Source organism: Poromitra crassiceps, assembly GCF_964638095.1.
Source record: "Poromitra crassiceps genome assembly, chromosome: 12".
NCBI lineage: Eukaryota > Metazoa > Chordata > Actinopteri > Beryciformes > Melamphaidae > Poromitra > Poromitra crassiceps.
The window spans coordinates 35,656,734-35,676,039 of NC_139632.1; the positions used below are offsets into that span (position 1 = coordinate 35,656,734).

At 42.3% G+C, this 19,306-nt stretch overlaps 1 protein-coding gene across 2 annotated transcripts; it reads right to left on the minus strand.

The window, feature by feature from the left end:
- Positions 1 to 7,372: 7,372 nt before the first annotated feature.
- nasp (nuclear autoantigenic sperm protein (histone-binding)) lies at positions 7,373 to 19,096 on the minus strand. Of its 2 annotated transcripts, XM_083647437.1 has the most exons (14): positions 18,955 to 19,096; positions 18,455 to 18,499; positions 17,821 to 17,934; positions 16,906 to 16,986; positions 15,530 to 15,636; positions 13,234 to 13,280; positions 13,079 to 13,149; positions 12,583 to 12,656; positions 12,139 to 12,327; positions 10,593 to 10,765; positions 9,811 to 9,924; positions 9,605 to 9,676; positions 8,449 to 8,559; positions 7,373 to 7,563 (listed from the first exon to the last, which is right to left on the minus strand). In XM_083647437.1, exons 1-14 carry the CDS (start codon positions 18,993 to 18,995, stop codon positions 7,528 to 7,530), a joined length of 1,275 nt encoding a protein of 424 aa, XP_083503563.1. In that variant the 5' UTR covers positions 18,996 to 19,096; the 3' UTR covers positions 7,373 to 7,527. The 2 variants fall into 2 exon arrangements, with proteins under 2 accessions (XP_083503563.1, XP_083503564.1); XM_083647438.1 differs by lacking the exon at positions 8,449 to 8,559.
- Between the last annotated feature and the right edge of the window lie 210 nt (positions 19,097 to 19,306).

Below are 19,306 nucleotides of genomic sequence, written 5' to 3' on the forward strand. Positions count from 1 at the left end.
TCTTTCACCCCGTTCCCTTATTGTGTCTCGGGGGCCATCAGTGTTAGATGACCTTGTACCTTTTCAAGGCTAGTCTTTTTGAAGGCCTCTCCTCCATTTGTGCTCACCTTCTGCTGCCTGGCTCATTGCCAGAACAGTAGCTGTTAGCGTGTGTGCGTGTGATAATGAGTCAAGGCCAGTCCATAATAAAGCTCGCTTAGTTCACCTGTCTTTTCAATTACCTTATTAGAGGCAGTCAACAGACACTTTGTAGCCAGGTGTGTAGTGGGGAAGCTGCAGCCAGTTCTTCTGGCCTAGATAAGGTCCATTGCAAGATGTCTCCTTCAAGGACACTTAGGAAAGAAAGACCTACATTTATGACATCCCATAACTGCAGTATGGGATATTAGCCACGGCCTGGGTTTAACGGAAATGAAGCAATCATCATCAATCACAGGGTTTCTTGTACATTATGTTGTGATGTGTGTTCATCCACAGGTGTGTGCACATTATTCACATGCTGCTCTTAATGTGACACTCTCTCACAGGTTACTGTAATGCAATCGCACTTTTATTGTGGAAATTACTTGAAGTAATGTCACCTTTTGAGATGACATTGAGTTAGTAGAATTGTCGATATGTTGGAGTAACACTTCAGACAGGGCCGGACGATTTGGGGGGAATTATCTGATTGAGAGATTTCGGGACAGATATTGTGATTGCGAATCGATGTCACTTTTTTAAAGTCACGCTTTCAGTTCAATATTCACTGTGTAATAGATTAAAAAGTTGTGATGTGTAGGACTGAACCATATCAATATTCACTGTGTAATAGATTAAAAAGTTGTGATGTGTAGGACTGAACCATATCAATATTCACTGTGTAATAGATTAAAAACATGTGATGTGTAGGACTGAACCATATCAATATTCACTGTGTAATAGATTAAAAAGTTGTGATGTGTAGGACTGAACCATATCAATATTCACTGTGTAATAGATTAAAAAGTTGTGATGTGTAGGACTGAACCATATCAATATTCACTGTGTAATAGATTAAAAAGATGTGATGTGTAGGACTGAACCATATCAATATTCACTGTGTAATAGATTAAAAAGATGTGATGTGTAGGACTGAACCATATCAATATTCACTGTGTAATAGATTAAAAACATGTGATGTGTAGGACTGAACCATATCAATATTCACTGTGTAATAGATTAAAAAGTTGTGATGTGTAGGACTGAACCATATCAATATTCACTGTGTAATAGATTAAAAACATGTGATGTGTAGGACTGAACCATATCAATATTCACTGTGTAATAGATTAAAAAGATGTGATGTGTAGGACTGAACCATATCAATATTCACTGTGTAATAGATTAAAAAGATGTGATGTGTAGGACTGAACCATATCAATATTCACTGTGTAATAGATTAAAAAGATGTGATGTGTAGGACTGAACCATATCAATATTCACTGTGTAATAGATTAAAAACATGTGATGTGTAGGACTGAACCATATCAATATTCACTGTGTAATAGATTAAAAAGTTGTGATGTGTAGGACTGAACCATATCAATATTCACTGTGTAATAGATTAAAAACATGTGATGTGTAGGACTGAACCATATCAATATTCACTGTGTAATAGATTAAAAAGATGTGATGTGTAGGACTGAACCATATCAATATTCACTGTGTAATAGATTAAAAAGATGTGATGTGTAGGACTGAACCATATCAATATTCACTGTGTAATAGATTAAAAACATGTGATGTGTAGGACTGAACCATATCAATATTCACTGTGTAATAGATTAAAAAGATGTGATGTGTAGGACTGAACCATATCAATATTCACTGTGTAATAGATTAAAAAGATGTGATGTGTAGGACTGAACCATATCAATATTCACTGTGTAATAGATTAAAAAGATGTGATGTGTAGGACTGAACCATATCAATATTCACTGTGTAATAGATTAAAAAGATGTGATGTGTAGGACTGAACCATATCAATATTCACTGTGTAATAGATTAAAAACATGTGATGTGTAGGACTGAACCATATCAATATTCACTGTGTAATAGATTAAAAACATGTGATGTGTAGGACTGAACCATATCAATATTCACTGTGTAATAGATTAAAAACATGTGATGTGTAGGACTGAACCATATCAATATTCACTGTGTAATAGATTAAAAACATGTGATGTGTAGGACTGAACCATATCAATATTCACTGTGTAATAGATTAAAAACATGTGATGTGTAGGACTGAACCATATCAATATTCACTGTGTAATAGATTAAAAACATGTGATGTGTAGGACTGAACCATATCAATATTCACTGTGTAATAGATTAAAAAGTTGTGATGTGTAGGACTGAACCATATCAATATTCACTGTGTAATAGATTAAAAACATGTGATGTGTAGGACTGAACCATATCAATATTCACTGTGTAATAGATTAAAAAGATGTGATGTGTAGGACTGAACCATATCAATATTCACTGTGTAATAGATTAAAAACATGTGATGTGTAGGACTGAACCATATCAATATTCACTGTGTAATAGATTAAAAAGTTGTGATGTGTAGGACTGAACCATATCAATATTCACTGTGTAATAGATTAAAAAGATGTGATGTGTAGGACTGAACCATATCAATATTCACTGTGTAATAGATTAAAAACATGTGATGTGTAGGACTGAACCATATCAATATTCACTGTGTAATAGATTAAAAAGATGTGATGTGTAGGACTGAACCATATCAATATTCACTGTGTAATAGATTAAAAAGATGTGATGTGTAGGACTGAACCATATCAATATTCACTGTGTAATAGATTAAAAAGATGTGATGTGTAGGACTGAACCATATCAATATTCACTGTGTAATAGATTAAAAAGATGTGATGTGTAGGACTGAACCATATCAATATTCACTGTGTAATAGATTAAAAAGATGTGATGTGTAGGACTGAACCATATCAATATTCACTGTGTAATAGATTAAAAAGATGTGATGTGTAGGACTGAACCATATCAATATTCACTGTGTAATAGATTAAAAACATGTGATGTGTAGGACTGAACCATATCAATATTCACTGTGTAATAGATTAAAAACATGTGATGTGTAGGACTGAACCATATCAATATTCACTGTGTAATAGATTAAAAAGTTGTGATGTGTAGGACTGAACCATATCAATATTCACTGTGTAATAGATTAAAAAGTTGTGATGTGTAGGACTGAACCATATCAATATTCACTGTGTAATAGATTAAAAAGATGTGATGTGTAGGACTGAACCATATCAATATTCACTGTGTAATATATTAAAAAGTTGTGATGTGTAGGACTGAACCATATCAATATTCACTGTGTAATAGATTAAAAATATGTGATGTGTAGGACTGAACCATATCAACAACAAAACAATCTCATTGTGATTGACAGAATATTGCAATTGCATTTTAAACTGCATTTCATAAAGGGTCCAACATTAGCACCATCCACCAGCCAAACGCTGGTCAAATATGCAAGTGGCTGCCTGTCCTTGTTTTCATTTTGCTTAGATGTAGGTCAAAGTGTGCAGGATGTACTGAGTTTGAGCACGATGAAAGATTTTCACCAATAGTTAACTTGATCCGTGGACCAAAGATTACCTGCAGTACTAAAATAACTTCTTTAGAAGCCCATTTGGGATTTATGCAATTCATTGCAGCCTCTGTAATTTGAAAATTACCCCCCCCTCCCCATGTTTATTGCTGTAATCTGTGGAATGGCTTGTGGTTGTGCAGGCTTGCCTTGACTTCTGTTCTCTGTCTCCCCCTCTCCTCAGAGATGCTCCAGTTTGTCAGTAACTTTTATTTCAAGAATAGGGTTAGGGTACGAACCCCCCCTGAAAAAACAGAAGCTGATGGAGAGGACTGTGGAGTATCAGAGCCAGCCAGTGCTGGCAAGACTTCAGACTCTTCTGAGACTGAAGACAGTGACGATTGGACGAAAAACAATGAAGTTCTTGGGAACAAACACTTTAGTTGTTCAGTTTGTGGTTCAAGTTTCTGTGGTAAAGAAAACTTGAAACAACACATGAAAGTCCACACAGGAGAGAAGCAATTTAATTGCTCAGTCTGTGGTAAAGGTTTCCGTTATAAAAAGCACATGACACAACATGGGGTCGTCCACACAGGAGCTAAGCCATTTACTTGCTCATTCTGTGGTACCAGTTTTACTCGTAAAGTAACATTGAAAGAACACATGAGAGTCCACACAGGAAAGACGCCATTTAAATGCTCGGTCTGTGGTACCAGTTTTACTCGTAAAGTAACATTGAAAGAACATATGAGATTCCACACAGGAGATAAGCCATTTAAATGCTCAGTCTGTGGTAACAGTTTTACTGATGAAGTAACATTGAAAGAACACATGAGCGTCCACACAGGAAAGACCCCATTTAAATGCTCGGTCTGTTGTAAAGGTTTCCATCATAAAGGGCACTTGACACAACATGGGGTAGTCCACACAGGAAAGAAACTATTTAAATGCTCAGACTGTGGTAAAGGCTTCCGTCATATAAGCCTCTTGAGACAACATGCGTTAGTCCACACAGGAGAGAAACTACTGTATTTAAATGCTCAGACTGTGGGAAATGGTTTGTTCATAAAAAAAACCTGGAGAGACACATGACACTCTACTGTCTCCACACAGCAGAGGTCACTTAATATTGGGCTGGGCAATAAATCAATATTATAATTGTCTATCAATGGAAACATATTGTCAGACCATTGATCGGGTGATTTTCATAACAATTCTGTTCTAAATGAATGATAAAATGCAAATGATTAGTGTCTCAAAATGAGATGAAACAAATGAGGGAATATTTAAAAATTACATGTTTGTATCTTATATTCTGTATTTGCCATACTGTATATTGCTATTGAAAAGTTGCATCAGGCATCAATGCCTCATGCAGCTGATGGAGATAATTAGTTTACATGAAACAAACAGTATTTCAAAATCTTATCAGTCAAGACATTCACTGATAAAAGAGCAAAGTTCTGACTCAACATATTTTGTTTGCTGGATCTTTCTCATTACTTAGTTGTCTACATTTAAATGCAATCAGCAATGGACAATTGATTTGACATTTGAAATAAAAATTCCTTCAAGTGGTTCACTGTTTACCTTTTGGCTGTGGACAATTTAATTCTCTATCAATATCTATATATACACATACATATACACACACACAGTGCACTCCTCTTATAGTGATCTACTTGGGACAGGTCAAATTGATCACTATAAGCGGATGATCATTATAACCGATTTTTCTTCTTTTTCTTTATTTCTCATCCTCCCTCTCTGCTGATGATCTTGTAACCTTCTTTGCTAAGAAGGTAGATGACATCAGCTCTTCCTTCCCCCTCCAGTCAATAGCTGCAATACTCCTGACTCCAACCCCTGCTACAGGGCTTACCTCCTTCTCTCCCCCGATGAGGTCCTTAAGCTTGTCAGGTCTAACCGTGCCACCTCCTTCCCCCTTGATCCTATCCCTTCCTCTCTTCTCCAATCCATCTCCCTTCCTCACTACCCTTATCAACTCCTCTCTATCCTCTGGTCTTGTGCCAGCTCCTCTAAAGCAGAGGTTCTCAAATGTTTTTCAGCCAAGGACCCCTTACAAGATAGAAAATATACCGGGGACCCCTCATTCTGATTTGTGATTTTGGGCTAAGCTTAATTGTTTCCACGGTAACGTGCTTGACTTTTAAATTGATAGGTTTGTTAGATTAGAATGTAATCCATGAACCCATTTTAGATTTAAAGCATAAAATATTTTCATTGAACTCTGAAGCTTTTGCACACACAAAAAAAACGTTTTTATTTTTATTTTCCTGAAAACTTTGCGCGGACCCCTGGGGGTCCCCGGACCGCCATTTGAGAACCACTGCTCTAAAGACTGCTAGTCAAGCCACTGCTTAAGAAACCCTCCCTTGACCCTACTGCCATCCTGAACTACCATCCTGTCTCTCTTCTCATTCATTTCCAAAACCCTTGAACGGGCTGCTTCCAAACAACTTTCTCTATCTCTCCCAGAATGACCTACTGGATCCTCTACAATCTGGCTTCAAGGCTTCTCACTCTGAGACAGCTCTCCTTTCAGTCACTGAGGCCCTACACACTGCTAAGGCCTCATCCGTCTCCTCTGTCCTTGTCCTTGACTTGTCTGCAGCTTTTGATACAGTGAACCACCAGATTCTTCTCGTCCCTGGCCCCACAATGGTGGAATGAGCTCCCCCCTTCGGTCAGAACGGCCGAATCACTGCCAATCTTTTGGCGGAGACTGAAAACTCAACCTTTTCAGGCTACATCTGGGCCTTTCTTGAACATCTTTTAAAAAAAAAACTCTCAAACCTACATGTTACTTATTCCTTCTCAAACTACTTCCTACATGGTGCTAGTCTATCAAAATATCTTAGCTGTCATTGTGTTGCATAGTGGTTTCTGTACCGTTGACAAATTGTGATATTGTAAGTCGCTTTGGACAAAAGCGTCTGCTAAATGACGTAATGTAATGCATCATGCAGCTTACCATCTAACTTGACATTTGTATATTACATGAATACAGTACATAAAGTAATGAAACAGCTGTTAGACTTTAAAAATACGTGCAGTAAGTTAAGCCTCCAGCTGTTTCAAACAGTGGTCTCGCATAGATGCCACCATGTCTCCATAGACTGACAGATGCTGTGATCTCTCCATACAGACACATGCACTGAGTATCGCTGCTGTATCTCGTTAGTTCATTTTTGGCACTTTCCAAGTAAAAAATAAAAAAGTACTGTAGTTTTAAACATTGTTTCCATTGTTCTCAGGTGGGACAAGGCCCAAAATGATCACTATAAGCAAATTATTTAAACAGCATGTGTATAGGAATGATTCGGGACAAAGCTTTTTGATCAATATAAGTGGATTCCACTGTATATAGTATATATATATATATTAAAAGGTTTAGCTGGTAAACTCTATTGATGAAACTACTGTTGACAAATGTACCGTCACTTGGACAAAAGTCTGCTAAATCAGTGGTTCTTCACATCAAAGACCCCTAAACTGACAAGATTTAGACCACAGACCCCTCACTCACAAGATTTTGTCCCAGGTTCCACATCTGATTTTGCTTTTCAAAGTTTTATTACAGAAAGTGTATGAAACCCATGAGCAAAAGTCATACATTCTGTCATTGTGTTACTTATCGATGGCATTAGTGAAAATACACTATCCCCTTTTTTGCTGGGGGTCCCTGCACCCCACTGTGCTAAATGACAATGTAAACAAATTCAGTGATACAAACACTTTACATCTGCAAAATCCTTTATTTTTTTTACTACAATTATACAAAAACGGAACAGACAAATCTGTGAAAATGGATCTTATATTTACAAAAACAAATGTGTTGAGGGGCTGACAGCCAGCCATGCTGTGCTGGTTTGAAGATCAGGAGGTGAGAAGAGCCGTCACGCTGAAGTCACAGAGGCCGACGCATCGGCAGGCTGCAGGAGACAAAAGACAAATCGCCATCAGACCAAAAACAACAATCAAATCTGATTTAAAAAAAAACAATCCCTGTGTCATCTACACGGATTATTTGGCATCCGGGTCATTTGGGATTGTACCCCTGTATGGCACTGGGAAGAGCTCTTACCAGGGTTCCCACACCTCGTTAGAACATCAAATTCAATGATTTTAACGACTTTCCGGGCTCAATTAGCTCAAATTCAAGGAGCCATGGACATGGCAGAGTTTGAGCCACAACACTGAGAATCTGATGAGAACTCGCAGCTTTACAGAAGCTCACAGACTCAAAACTATTACAAAGAGAGGCTTGAATGGATGATGCGTCTCAACTGTGCTGTGCCACAGTGATGGCAGACAGCAGAACGTATCCCATTTACTCTTGTCAAAAGGAATCAAAATAGCTTCTTCCAATTTCTATTCTTGCATAAAATATATAAATCCAAGCACTTTCGGGTCTATTTTCAATCACTTTCAAGGCCTTGGGATTTTTCTCTCTCAAATTCACAAACTTTCAAGTATTTCAAGGACCCGTGGGAGGTCCGTCTTACACCGACGTCTCTAATAAGTCTGCACCATCCATCTAAAGATGTAGCAAACGGCTAATGAAATTGAAGCCTATGCCTCCTCCTCCTGTCTGAACAGGGTACCACTCCACATGTTGTGGGGGGCCAAGATAACAACTAGCAAACCTCCCGAGACAGATGTGAACCGGGAAAGGACTATTTGAACTCTGCCAGAAGCCATATTCAAGGAAGTAACTTGTTAAACCCACCAAGGTCAAACGTCATCCCCCATTCAGATCACTTGTTGCAGCACTGGCCCTGTGAACCTGTCGGTACATAATTAAGCCTATCACTCGCCTCCTGCGTCTCTTTCTCCTGGACTCCATTGCCGCTGCCATTAACTGTGGCTTCCTGTTTGGCTTTCTTAGCATCAGTGTCCTTTACTGGGCTCTCCTCCTCTGGTTTCCTCTGTGTAGAAACAATACAAATAACACTGGCTGAAAGATTCTGCACATATTGTATTCCAAGTAGGTGACGTCGAATATATATATATATATATATATATATATAGTCATCTACTAAATATTCCATCATGCACAGAACCTAATCGGCCAATGTCAAAGCGTAATTTCTCACAGCAGCTTCTACCACAACACAATCAGCAGACCACTACAAACATCACTACTACACTTAAACCCACAGGTCACACAAAGCAGAAATGAAACGGCAGAAGATTGACAGCTACAAGGCTATTTGCTACGACAAGGCTATTTGCAGGGAAGCACCCACATGTGGGCTTATCCCTAAAGCAAGCAAAAAGAAAGCAGGCCATGCAACATTAAGAGGGGGAGATCAGACGATCATACAGACTGGAGGGTCACACAATCTTATTATGGATTCCTCCCAACAGATCTGGGTTCTCATTTATTAAACTGTGCTTAGGATGCCTACTAAAGATTAACTAAAAGAAGGACTAAGCAATCCAGTGACTGCACGCACACCTGCATGCAATGTACCTGGTCAATTAATAATAAGGCTCTATAAGAGTTAATTTAATTAGTTAATTGACATTGAACATTTATGGTTGGATTGGGGCGGGGCGACATGCAGAATGTCCCAGTTGGGACTGATTGATAATGGGGTCATTGCCTGCAGCAGGTGTGGGTACCAGTTATGTTTTTTTAGTTTTTCTTTTTTTTTAACATCACTACGTGGAATACCTTTGCAAAACGACACTAGATTGGATGGCGTAGTAGACAGTCACTGGACAAGTTAGTCATAGTCGTCGGGATTCTAGGCACATTGATAAATGAGACCCTTGAGCTTTTCTTTTGCTCGAAAAAAAAAAAAAGTCTCAAGTCTCAGAATCATCTGTGTTTTAAAGAGATATAAGAGCGATGAAGTGTGTCACAGGAGTCTGTGTGGGTTTCCAAGTGACAGCAAGTCTCGCTGAAGAAGACATAAGACCAGTTAGAGGAGAGGAGGGGAGGAGAGGAGGGGGGGCAGGCCTCACCTTTTTCCTGACCAGGTGGGAAATGTCTGAGACGGCTTTGGAATTCGGGGCGCTGTGAGATCTTACTGGGATCTGAAACGGTAGATACAAATGTGATTAAGATTGTTTGAGTTACTGGGGGGATGGGGTATACATTTCTTATAGCAAAAAAAATAAATAGGACCTGCTTATAAATGCCAAGGTTGGAGGACTGACTGCATTATTACCTGACTGGCTGTTGCAAATGCCGATGAGGAAGGGCCCCCGTTTGCACCTGGGAATGCCGATGAGGAAGGGCCCCCGTTCGCACCTGGGAATGCCGATGAGGTAGAAGCTCCGCCCTGGAGGAGATCAGTCAAGGTCAATAAGACTACTTGCACAACTCCACTACTTCCTGAAATGGGTAGGGCATCTTGGTTTCCTGTCCTACACTATTGGATGAACTGATTAATGTCAGGTGTGCCTGATCACGGTTGTTGTGACCTCAGCAGTCAGGCACACCCGACATTAATCAGTTCATCCAATAGTGTAGGACAGGAAACCAAGATGCCCTACTCATTTCAGGAAGTAGTGGAGTTGTGCAAGTAGTCCATTAGGAGCAGAGGGTGCATCAATTTACTGCCTTCTGTCGACCTTTTTTTTTTTTTTTTACTAGGAAGCAGCTTTCAACATCAGTAATGCTTGGTTCACGCCAGAAGCAACTCTGAAGCAGCGGGTCACGGAAGCGTCCCGTCAGCTCGAGTGCCGCGCTACACCAGAAGCACCGTTTTGTTCCAAGGCCTTGCTCCGTTTTGCACCACGCCGATCACAACTTGTATTGACTTCATGCCTGGCTGCTCGCATAGTGCTCACGACGCGCATGAAAAATAAGACCAGACGCCTCGCCTTCTGCGTAGGATAGGCCGCCGTCTGGTGTGTTTGGGCCGTAGCCACGTTAGCGCTCTGCATTGAAAACAGCCCCAACACAAGTTTCTTATTTGTAGCGTTCCTTGCCGTGGCATGTACCCACCAGTGTCTGCTGGATGGCCTGGGAGGCGGTGCTGCCGGTCCTCTGGCTCTCCTTCGCATCCTCCACCTTCTCCTTGATGTCAGGCAGGAGCTGTTTCAACTCCTCCATCTCACCCCTCTCTTCTGCTGCGCCGTCAGCGCCCTCTGCTGCCTCGATCACCTTCTGCAGCACGACTACACAGAATGGACGGGATTATGACCAGGGGGGAAAAAACGACGTCGCAACAGTCAAATCATAATGAAAAGCAAGACTGAGCAGTTTATAATTGATGTTTAAGTTATGGTGGCGAGAGTTTCCCAATAAACAGGAATGATCTTCTGGCATGAGAAGGCAGAGATGCTCAAGTAGTGGTTGTCTGATGATAAGTCAAGCCATCTCAAATGTACAGCACAAGCAATTAGGGCTGGGTGCAATTACCGTAAATTCCGGACTATAAGCCGCACCTTTTTTCCCGTTTTTTGGGCTTTTTTGGCCCCTGCGGCTTATATAACGGTGCGGCTTATCTATGGATTTAAAAAAAAAAAAAAAAAAAAAAAAAAAAAAAAAAATCTCTCTTTTTAGCACTCTTTCTAACTATAAATCCACTTCTGTTTTAATTTCCTCTCTTGCCCTCTTTTCACCACACTGTATGACACTGTATGACACTGTGTGCACTGTAAATAACAACACAGGTGGTGTTGTGTTATGTTGTTTTGTTGAAATGTTAATAAATGGGAGCTTCCTCAAACAGCCATCTCTTTCCCGACAATCCCCTCTGTGCATGAACCCTTACATATGGTAATTAAACATTAAAACACAAAAAAAAAAAAAAAAAAAAAAAAAAAAGCCATTAAAACACCCGCGGCTTATAGTCCGGTGCGGCTTATATAAGAAAAAAATTGTCAACTTTGCAGGTGCGGCTTATACACCGGTGCGGCTTATAGTCCGGAATTTACGGTAATCACATTTTAATCTCAAATAAATTACTTATTTTTTTCTTCTTTCCAGTTCAAATTATATTACAATTTCAAAGAAATCCAGTATTAAAGAGACATGTTTTTTCCAAGTCCATAAATGTACGACGTTTCCAAATTTAAAAATCGCGTTAAAATAATCGGGATCTCATGATCAGTCAAAACAATCGTGAATATGATTTTTAGATACCTTCACCCTTTTTCTGTCAGTCACCAGGCTTATTTAGTTTTATAAACACCAAGGCAGGACTTAAGAAAGACATGTTAGGCAAGTCAGGAGCAACGTGGTGACAGTTCTGAAAACCTGGGATTTTTGGAGAACAAGGAAAAGCCTATTCACCTCATGTAGAAGAGACAGTCTGGCTTGAGAGACTAAACAGGAAGTGTAAAGACACAAACGGAACCCATTGCATTTACACTTCCTGTGGCAGAACTTATCCCAGCAGCCTGCTTTCCAGTGAGTCACTAGCTTTGACCCAGAGAGACGATCTCTGGTTTGAGCAGGTAAAGCAGCCGGCATTTTGAAGACAGGAAGTCGTAACACAAACGGGTCAAGTGGGCGCGGCTGCTACATGGGGTGAATAGAGTCCTACCCAGGCGGTTCTCGATGACCTTGACGGAGCTGTTGTAGTGCTGGATGGCCTGGCTGTACTGATCCATGTAGCACAGGGTAGTGCCCACGTGGTAGTGGCTCTCTGCCAGCAGACGGCTGTGGGCAGGCAGGTGCTTCAGCTGCAGGGAGAGGCACTCCTGGAAGTCTTCCAGTGCCTGGGGATAGTTACCTGGCGAAAGAGACAAGAAAAAAAGGCTGGTAAGATTTGAAGACATTCATGATCAAAAGTAGTGAGTGAGCATGAAATGGTGGGCAATCAAAGTGGACAAAGTTGCTAAACTGCTCCGACTACTGCCTTAGGTTCCCAATTTGCATCCCTGCATATAATCAAGTTAGTCCATGAATAATGTCAGTGTACCATGTCAACGATATGTTAAGAGTACCATGCGTCTGTAGCGTGCTCAGCAGGACATTATAACGTTACCAGATTCAGCGCTGACTTCTCCAAGTTTCAGGTATGTCTGGGCTGCCATCAGCTGATCTTCCTTGCTCTCCTTTCTTCATGCATGGAATCAGCAAAAAGAGAAACTATTAATACATAATACAGCACTTCTACACAAACTACATATCTGTCAAAGTTCAAAAGACACTAATTCCTTGAATGCCATCCAGGATTGAGACTGGTTTCTGAAAGCACTTACAAAATTAGCAAGTACGCCTGAGCACTTGGCTCAGATGTTTTGCATCACAACAGTTAAGTTTAGGACCATATCAAACCAGATCTTTTAAACCCTGCATAAGCCAGTACACCGCCTTGGATGTTCAAGCAGGGCCCCTTCCGACTGTTCCAATGACTATGCCTAGACTAAACAGATGACCAGGTTTTGGCTGGCAGAATCAGTATCATCTTTAAAATGATCACAACTTGTCTATGGACTTCTACCCCAATACAAGTCTTAATTTAGCCATGTTGCCTTTACCTTTTGTAGATGACTTTAGCTACCTCCAGCATCTCCCATGCCAACTGCAAGTTTCCAACTTCCTCCTCTTCCTGCAAGGACAGGACGGCATGTCAAGGTGCACCTCTTCCCATGTAACTCATACAGCTGAGAAGTTACCATGTGTGGGGACCCACCTTATCTTCAGCAGTTTCATCTCCATCCTCATCGTCATCGGCATCCTCTGAGGAAGCCAAAAGAACAATTAGACAGGGAAAGACGGTTAATTACCACTAACTGGATGCTAAGAGCAGATTCAAGACACATGTCAAACTGAAGAAAAGGTTCCCCCTAATGTGCAGTTAGGATAAATCTAGTTATTTTAAAGCAGGGCCTTATACAAAACTGGTTTACCTTTCTAAGGCTTAGAAAAGATAGGATTTGCTGTAGATAGTTTATGGCCCATTTCAAATTGAGAAGTAGGAACAGCAGTGCTTCCAGATAGGGATGCACGATATATCGGCAATCATATCGGTATCGGCCGATGTTAGTCATTTTTTAACATATCGGTATCGGTCCGATGTTACAATGTTAATATCGGTTATCGGTATCAGCCAAATTCTTCACATTGAGATGAAATAATGCAGTAAATCTATGATTTATGGGCTTTTACAAATGTTTTTGAAATAAAGAAATGCATTACTTTTTCAAATTCAGTGTTTACATGTGTTTTTCAGTATGTACAACATTTTATATGTGTTTTTATACAGATCATATCGACATCGGTAAATATCGGTTATCGGCCATAACAGCAATGTTAATATCGGTTATCGGCATCGGCCAAAATTTTCATATCGGTGCATCCCTACTTCCAGAGAAGTGAAGGAACATCAAGTTCTACAGTGTAGGGATGAAATAGTGGACAGAATCATCGTGATGGAAGAAAATAAAGCCAAGTTTGAAAAACCAAGGATTATCCTTTAATACGTGGCTCTAGTGCGCGTTACTTTCACCTCTGCTATAAAATCACCCGTGTCCCCTTTAAGTGCTCCAACCAAACAGTGCTCTGTATCCAAAGATGTACTGCCCTCTCCTTCCTCCTCAGCACCCTGGTCTTCCTCCATCTCAGCGTCCTGGTCAGCCTCTGGCTTGGAAGCCTCGTCTCCAGCTTCTTCCAGCTTAGCCTCGACCCCACCTCCAGTCGGTCCGCCATTCGACTGTGCTTCAGCACCAGTCACCTTGTTCTTGGTCACTGCTTCCTTTTGAGGAGAAGCCCGCACGGTTGGAGACTCGGTAGGAACTTCCACTCCATTGACAGGTCGAGGAGAGCCTGGACTCTTCACGGCAGCCTCCTGGACTGAAGGTGTCTCGTCCATCTTCACAGGAGCGCTTGAGGTCTTCGTGGCAGCCTCCTGGACTGAAGGTGTCTCGTCCATCTTCACAGGAGAGCCTGGGGTCTTCACAGCAGCCTCCTGGACTGAAGGTGTCTGATCCCCCTTCACAGGAGAACCTGGACTCTTCACAGCAGCCTCCTGGACTGAAGGTGTCTCATCCATCTTCACAGGAGAGCCTGGGATCTTCACAGCAGCCTCCTGGACTGAAGGTGTCTTGTCCCCCCTCACAGGAGAGCCTGGACTCTTCACAGCAGCCTCCTGGACTGAAGGTGTCTCGTCCATCTTCACAGGAGAGCCTGGGGTCTTCACAGCAGCCTCCTGGACTGAAGGTGTCTTGTCCCCCTTCACAGGAGAACCTGGACTCTTCACAGCAGCCTCCTGGACTGAAGGTGTCTCGTCCATCTTCACAGGAGAGCCTGGGGTCTTCACGGCAGCCTCCTGGACTGAAGGCGTCTTGTCCATCTTCACAGCAGCCTCCTGGAGTGAAGGCATGTTGTCCGCCTTCACAGGAGAGCCTGGGGTCTTCACAGCAGCCTCCTGGACTGAAGGCATCTTGTCCGCCTTCACAGGAGAGCCTGGGGTCTTCACAGCAGCCTCCTGGACTGAAGGTGTCTCGTCCGCCTTCACAGGAGAGCCTGGACTTCTCGCAGATCCTGTCGCATCGGTGTCAGGTTTCCCCGGAGCATCTTTGACCGGGGACTCCGTTACAGCAGTTTCCATTTTCACCTCAGTGTCGTTCTCTCCTCCATCTTTGCACTCTAGCTCAGAGGCTGCCGCCTCGGGCTTTTCCTGCCCTTCAGCCATCGCGTCACACACCTGCCTTCGGAGCTCATCCCTGGTTTCCGCTGCACCAGAGAAGGCATGTGAGGAAAATTATTTCAGTGGCTGTTTCTAGCAAACAGTAACTACGGTGGGGCATTGCCAGAAGTCAGATAGCTTCCAACTCCTCTGAATTGTGTCGACAACTCGAACGTGAAAAGATGTCCCTAAAACTAAGATTTTTTTCTCTCCACACTTCTAACAGAATGGTGACTGCCATTTTTCCCTTTCCTAGTGAGGGAAAAAAATAATAGGAGATACTTCAAAGTAAGATACTGACCATCCAGATTGTTGGCACTCTCAATGTTTGGGTTGTCAGCTTTGTCCTCATCTTCCTCTTCTTCTGGGACTCCCTCCAGAGCATTCCCAAGAACAGTGTTCTCCATCCTAACAAAAACAACAGAGGGTCAACCAACCTAAACAGGGACACAGCACATGGGAGTAGGGCTCCAGGCAAAGGAGAAAAAGGACAATATACAAAAACTGGAGACAAAGCGTGAATTAACAGGGCTGAGACTAGCACCAGGCTGCCAGCCGCTTCTTTTCACCCGACAGCGGGGAGCTTCACCGGCAGGACGTAGCACGTGGAGGATCACGCTATTCCCACCAGTTCCCTTCCGCCCCGACCAGGCGCCCCAACCGACTTAAGAGGAGGCGCTAGTGCAGCGAGCAGGACACATACCGCCAAGCCGGCTTCCCACCTACAGGCACAGCCAATCGTGTCTGTACGGACGCCCGACCAAGCCGGAGGTAACGCGGGGGTGCGAACCTGGGACCCTCGTGTTCGTAGGCAGGGAATCTACCGCTATACTACCCGGACGCCCCAGGGTTGAAAGGAGGTTTACATCTAGAAAATACCACACTGGGGGGGGGGGGGTGCAAAAAGTAAGGCCGACTAGCCAACTATGGCAAACATGAAGCTACATGTGCCAGACTTCAGTCAAGTATTGGTGTCCGATTTCAAAACCACCCTGCTTTAATGCTTTGATGGCTGTGGGAAAATTCACAGGGAGGTCAGTCAGCTACAGATCAACACCCGTGGACCCGGGAGGGATTCAGTGTTAGAACAGGCCACTTCAGCAGGTGCTTGCTGCCATGGGGGCTTGAAACAAGTTTCACTGGGTTCACACTTGTTGCTCATTTTCCAGCAGTAAGGTAGAACAGTTAGTTAATAATAGGAATCTAGCCTGGGGTAAGGGGAAAAATGTCCCGAGAAATGTCAGAATCCTCCTAAAATCCATGATCAAGGCACCAAAATGGCCCCAAGATTTAAGTCATTTTATTTTTCATTCGAATCATTTAATTTACATCTCTTACACACACACACGCCACACCTGCAAGCTGGTTGCCAGAAGACGAAGAACCCTCACACACAGTGCTCACACACTACACGTTAGCAAATTTATGCGCCAACTACGTTTTTTTAACTGGCCCCAAAATGTTGTACATGCCCCCCATTTTTTTGACATTTTGGCAAATTAGCAGCTAAAATATTTTCTCAATTGCCTACAGTGCTGAGGATGACCAGCAGGATTATTGCCTACAGTGCTAAGGATGACCAGCAGGATTATTGCCTACAGTGCTAAGGATGACCAGCAGGATTGTTGATTTGCTGACAAAACGTATTCCACAGGGAGTTGAGTGTAGTGAACAAACCTGGCAAGCTCCAGCAGGGACTTCCCACACAGGAAGAAGGCCTCACCACACTCATCTGCAGTGTCCCCATACTTTGCTGCCCTGGTAGACATTAAGAAAGAAGTGGCAGTCTGTTGGTTTGAATATTTTCTCATTCTCTTAAATGCAAGTAGGAAAAAAACTACACGAGGCAACCTCATCACACAGCATTAATCCAAAAAATTATAAATTGACACAACAAAACTTCAGAAAATGTGTCGAAGAATACACATCCACTCAATGAGCATGACTGTCTTCTACTCGAGTCCGCCTCAACCCGAGTCAAAGAGTCCTGGACACATTTTCAGGACTCGAGACACAACTTTGATTTGAGCACTCGGCTCGAGTCTCCAGCATTCATGCATTTGGACTCTGAAGTTGGAGACGAGGACTCTGATGCTAATTGATAAAATACTTTTTTTCTAATTAGGCCCTAGTCATTTGGCATAAGATATACAATTTTGTGCCAGGGCAGGCATGCGTGTTGCACCTACATGCAGATTCACGCTCAGTAGGCTAACTCTGGACTTGGGACTCAGGTAATGGGGACTTGACTGACTCTTCGTTGGTGGTGTGGACTCAAAAACTAGGGAATCAAGACCAGGGATACAAACAAACTCATGGAGAATGAAGAAGGTGACAGATACTAGGGCAGCCACAAAATCACTCTGGACTCTAGATATAGTGACTTTGACTACAACACTGGCATGACCATTTTGATCATATCTATACTCCCCATTGATACCTGATGCAGCATTTGTGTGTGTATCCCTTTAAGACCGCGAACCGTGTATGACGCAGTTCGCGGTCAGCAAATGCTGCATCAGGTATCAATGGGTTAAAGTCTCCTCCTCTCATAGCTGAATCAATGTCCGCTCTTTCTCCACCAGTACTCACAGCATTCCACAAGCCTCCTGGAAGACGTTGACAGCAGAAATCACGTCTCCCATCACCATATGGCGGTTCCCTGCGCCGATCAGTTTATTTGCCTCCTCCATGACGTCAACAGAGCTGCAGAACACAAACAATAGCAGGGCACATGCGTGCATTTTTCAACACCTACCACAATGACTCGGCCAGGTGTATCCTACGTAGTAGGGCTGCTCGATTATGGCAAAAATCATAATGATGATTATTTTGACTGATATTGAGATCACGATTATTCAATGGGATTCATATTTTTTTGCAACATCAGACATTTATTGAACTTGAAAAAGTTGTATTTTTAATACAGTACTGGATTTCTTTTAACCAACATAACCAAACTGAAAAACAAAGTTACATGGAAATAAAGGTAAAACAATATAAATAAATAGGCTAACTAAAATAAATGTATCCAAAATAATAGTTTTATTTCGATTATCTTGTTTTCATAATTGTGGGAAGCCAAAATTGTAATTGCTATTAAAATTCGATTAATTGCACAGCCCTACTAGTAGCAGGGTTTATGAACTGAGAGTTAGTTGAAAGGCAAGACGAGGTGAACATCATTACCATCACGTCCCACACATGAAACAGTAACGTTACTCACCTGTCTCCAGCAGCTGCTGCTGATGAGCACGGCTTCTGTTCCATACTGAAAATAATCAAGGAACATCCAACTTATTTTACTCGGTACAGACACTGGCTTGACTTCCAGGCAGAAAATTTGCGACAAGTTGGTTACAAACATAACTTGCTGACAACCGTTGACTCACCTAGTATACGTCCGCCTTTACTTACTGTGCATTTAACGTTACATCAGTTGGCAATCTAAGATAGTTAGCCAGCTAGCATAAAGGCAGGGTATAGTAACATTAACGTTAGTAGGCGAAATCAGCATCACCAACCATTCGGACACTTTAATAATCAATGATAGCTGCACGTTAGCCTAACCTCGTTAGCGTTAGTTGTCAAGCCAACATAATCAAAGCATTGTTGCTAACGTTAGCCGCTTTATCTAGCCAGAGGCTAGTTAGCAGCAGTGCTGCTCGTCAGCTATGTAGCTACAGCCGTGGTGATTCCAGTCACAGACTACAAAATGTATCTTACCTTGCAGAACTTGAGGCAGCAGCTGATGTTTCCTCTGGCATGTTATTAGCAATAGCAGGCTAGCGTGCGGCAGAGTGGACAGATTAGTTGGGCTAGCGTGCATTGAATGAGAGGGACAGACACAAGACGAGAATCGACTCGGCTTTGTTGGCGCGCTTAAATAGAGAAAAGAAAGCTTTCCATTTCCGGTAAAATTGGAACGCGGGAGACTGGACTTAAAGGGACCACAGCAGCAGCATTGTCAAGCCAAGAGTCGAAATCTAATATTTTTTTGACAGACGCGACCCCGCCATTTTGGCCTGAGAAATCGCAGGTTGCGCCAATGGCACAACAGCACAGAACCATGACAGCC

What these genes read in the sequence shown, in the direction of transcription:
- nasp (XM_083647437.1), bottom strand. Translation starts at nt 18,995, where the DNA reads ATGCCAGAGGAAACATCAGCTGCTGCCTCAAGTTCTGCAAG. An exon ending in GCTGCCTCAAGTTCTGCAAG is followed by an intron (nt 18,500 to 18,954) that starts GTAAGATACATT and finishes GATTATTTTCAG; the next exon opens with TATGGAACAGAAGCCGTGCT. An exon ending in AGAAGTCAGCGCTGAATCTG is followed by an intron (nt 12,328 to 12,582) that starts GTAACGTTATAA and finishes CTCTTTCGCCAG; the next exon opens with GTAACTATCCCCAGGCACTG.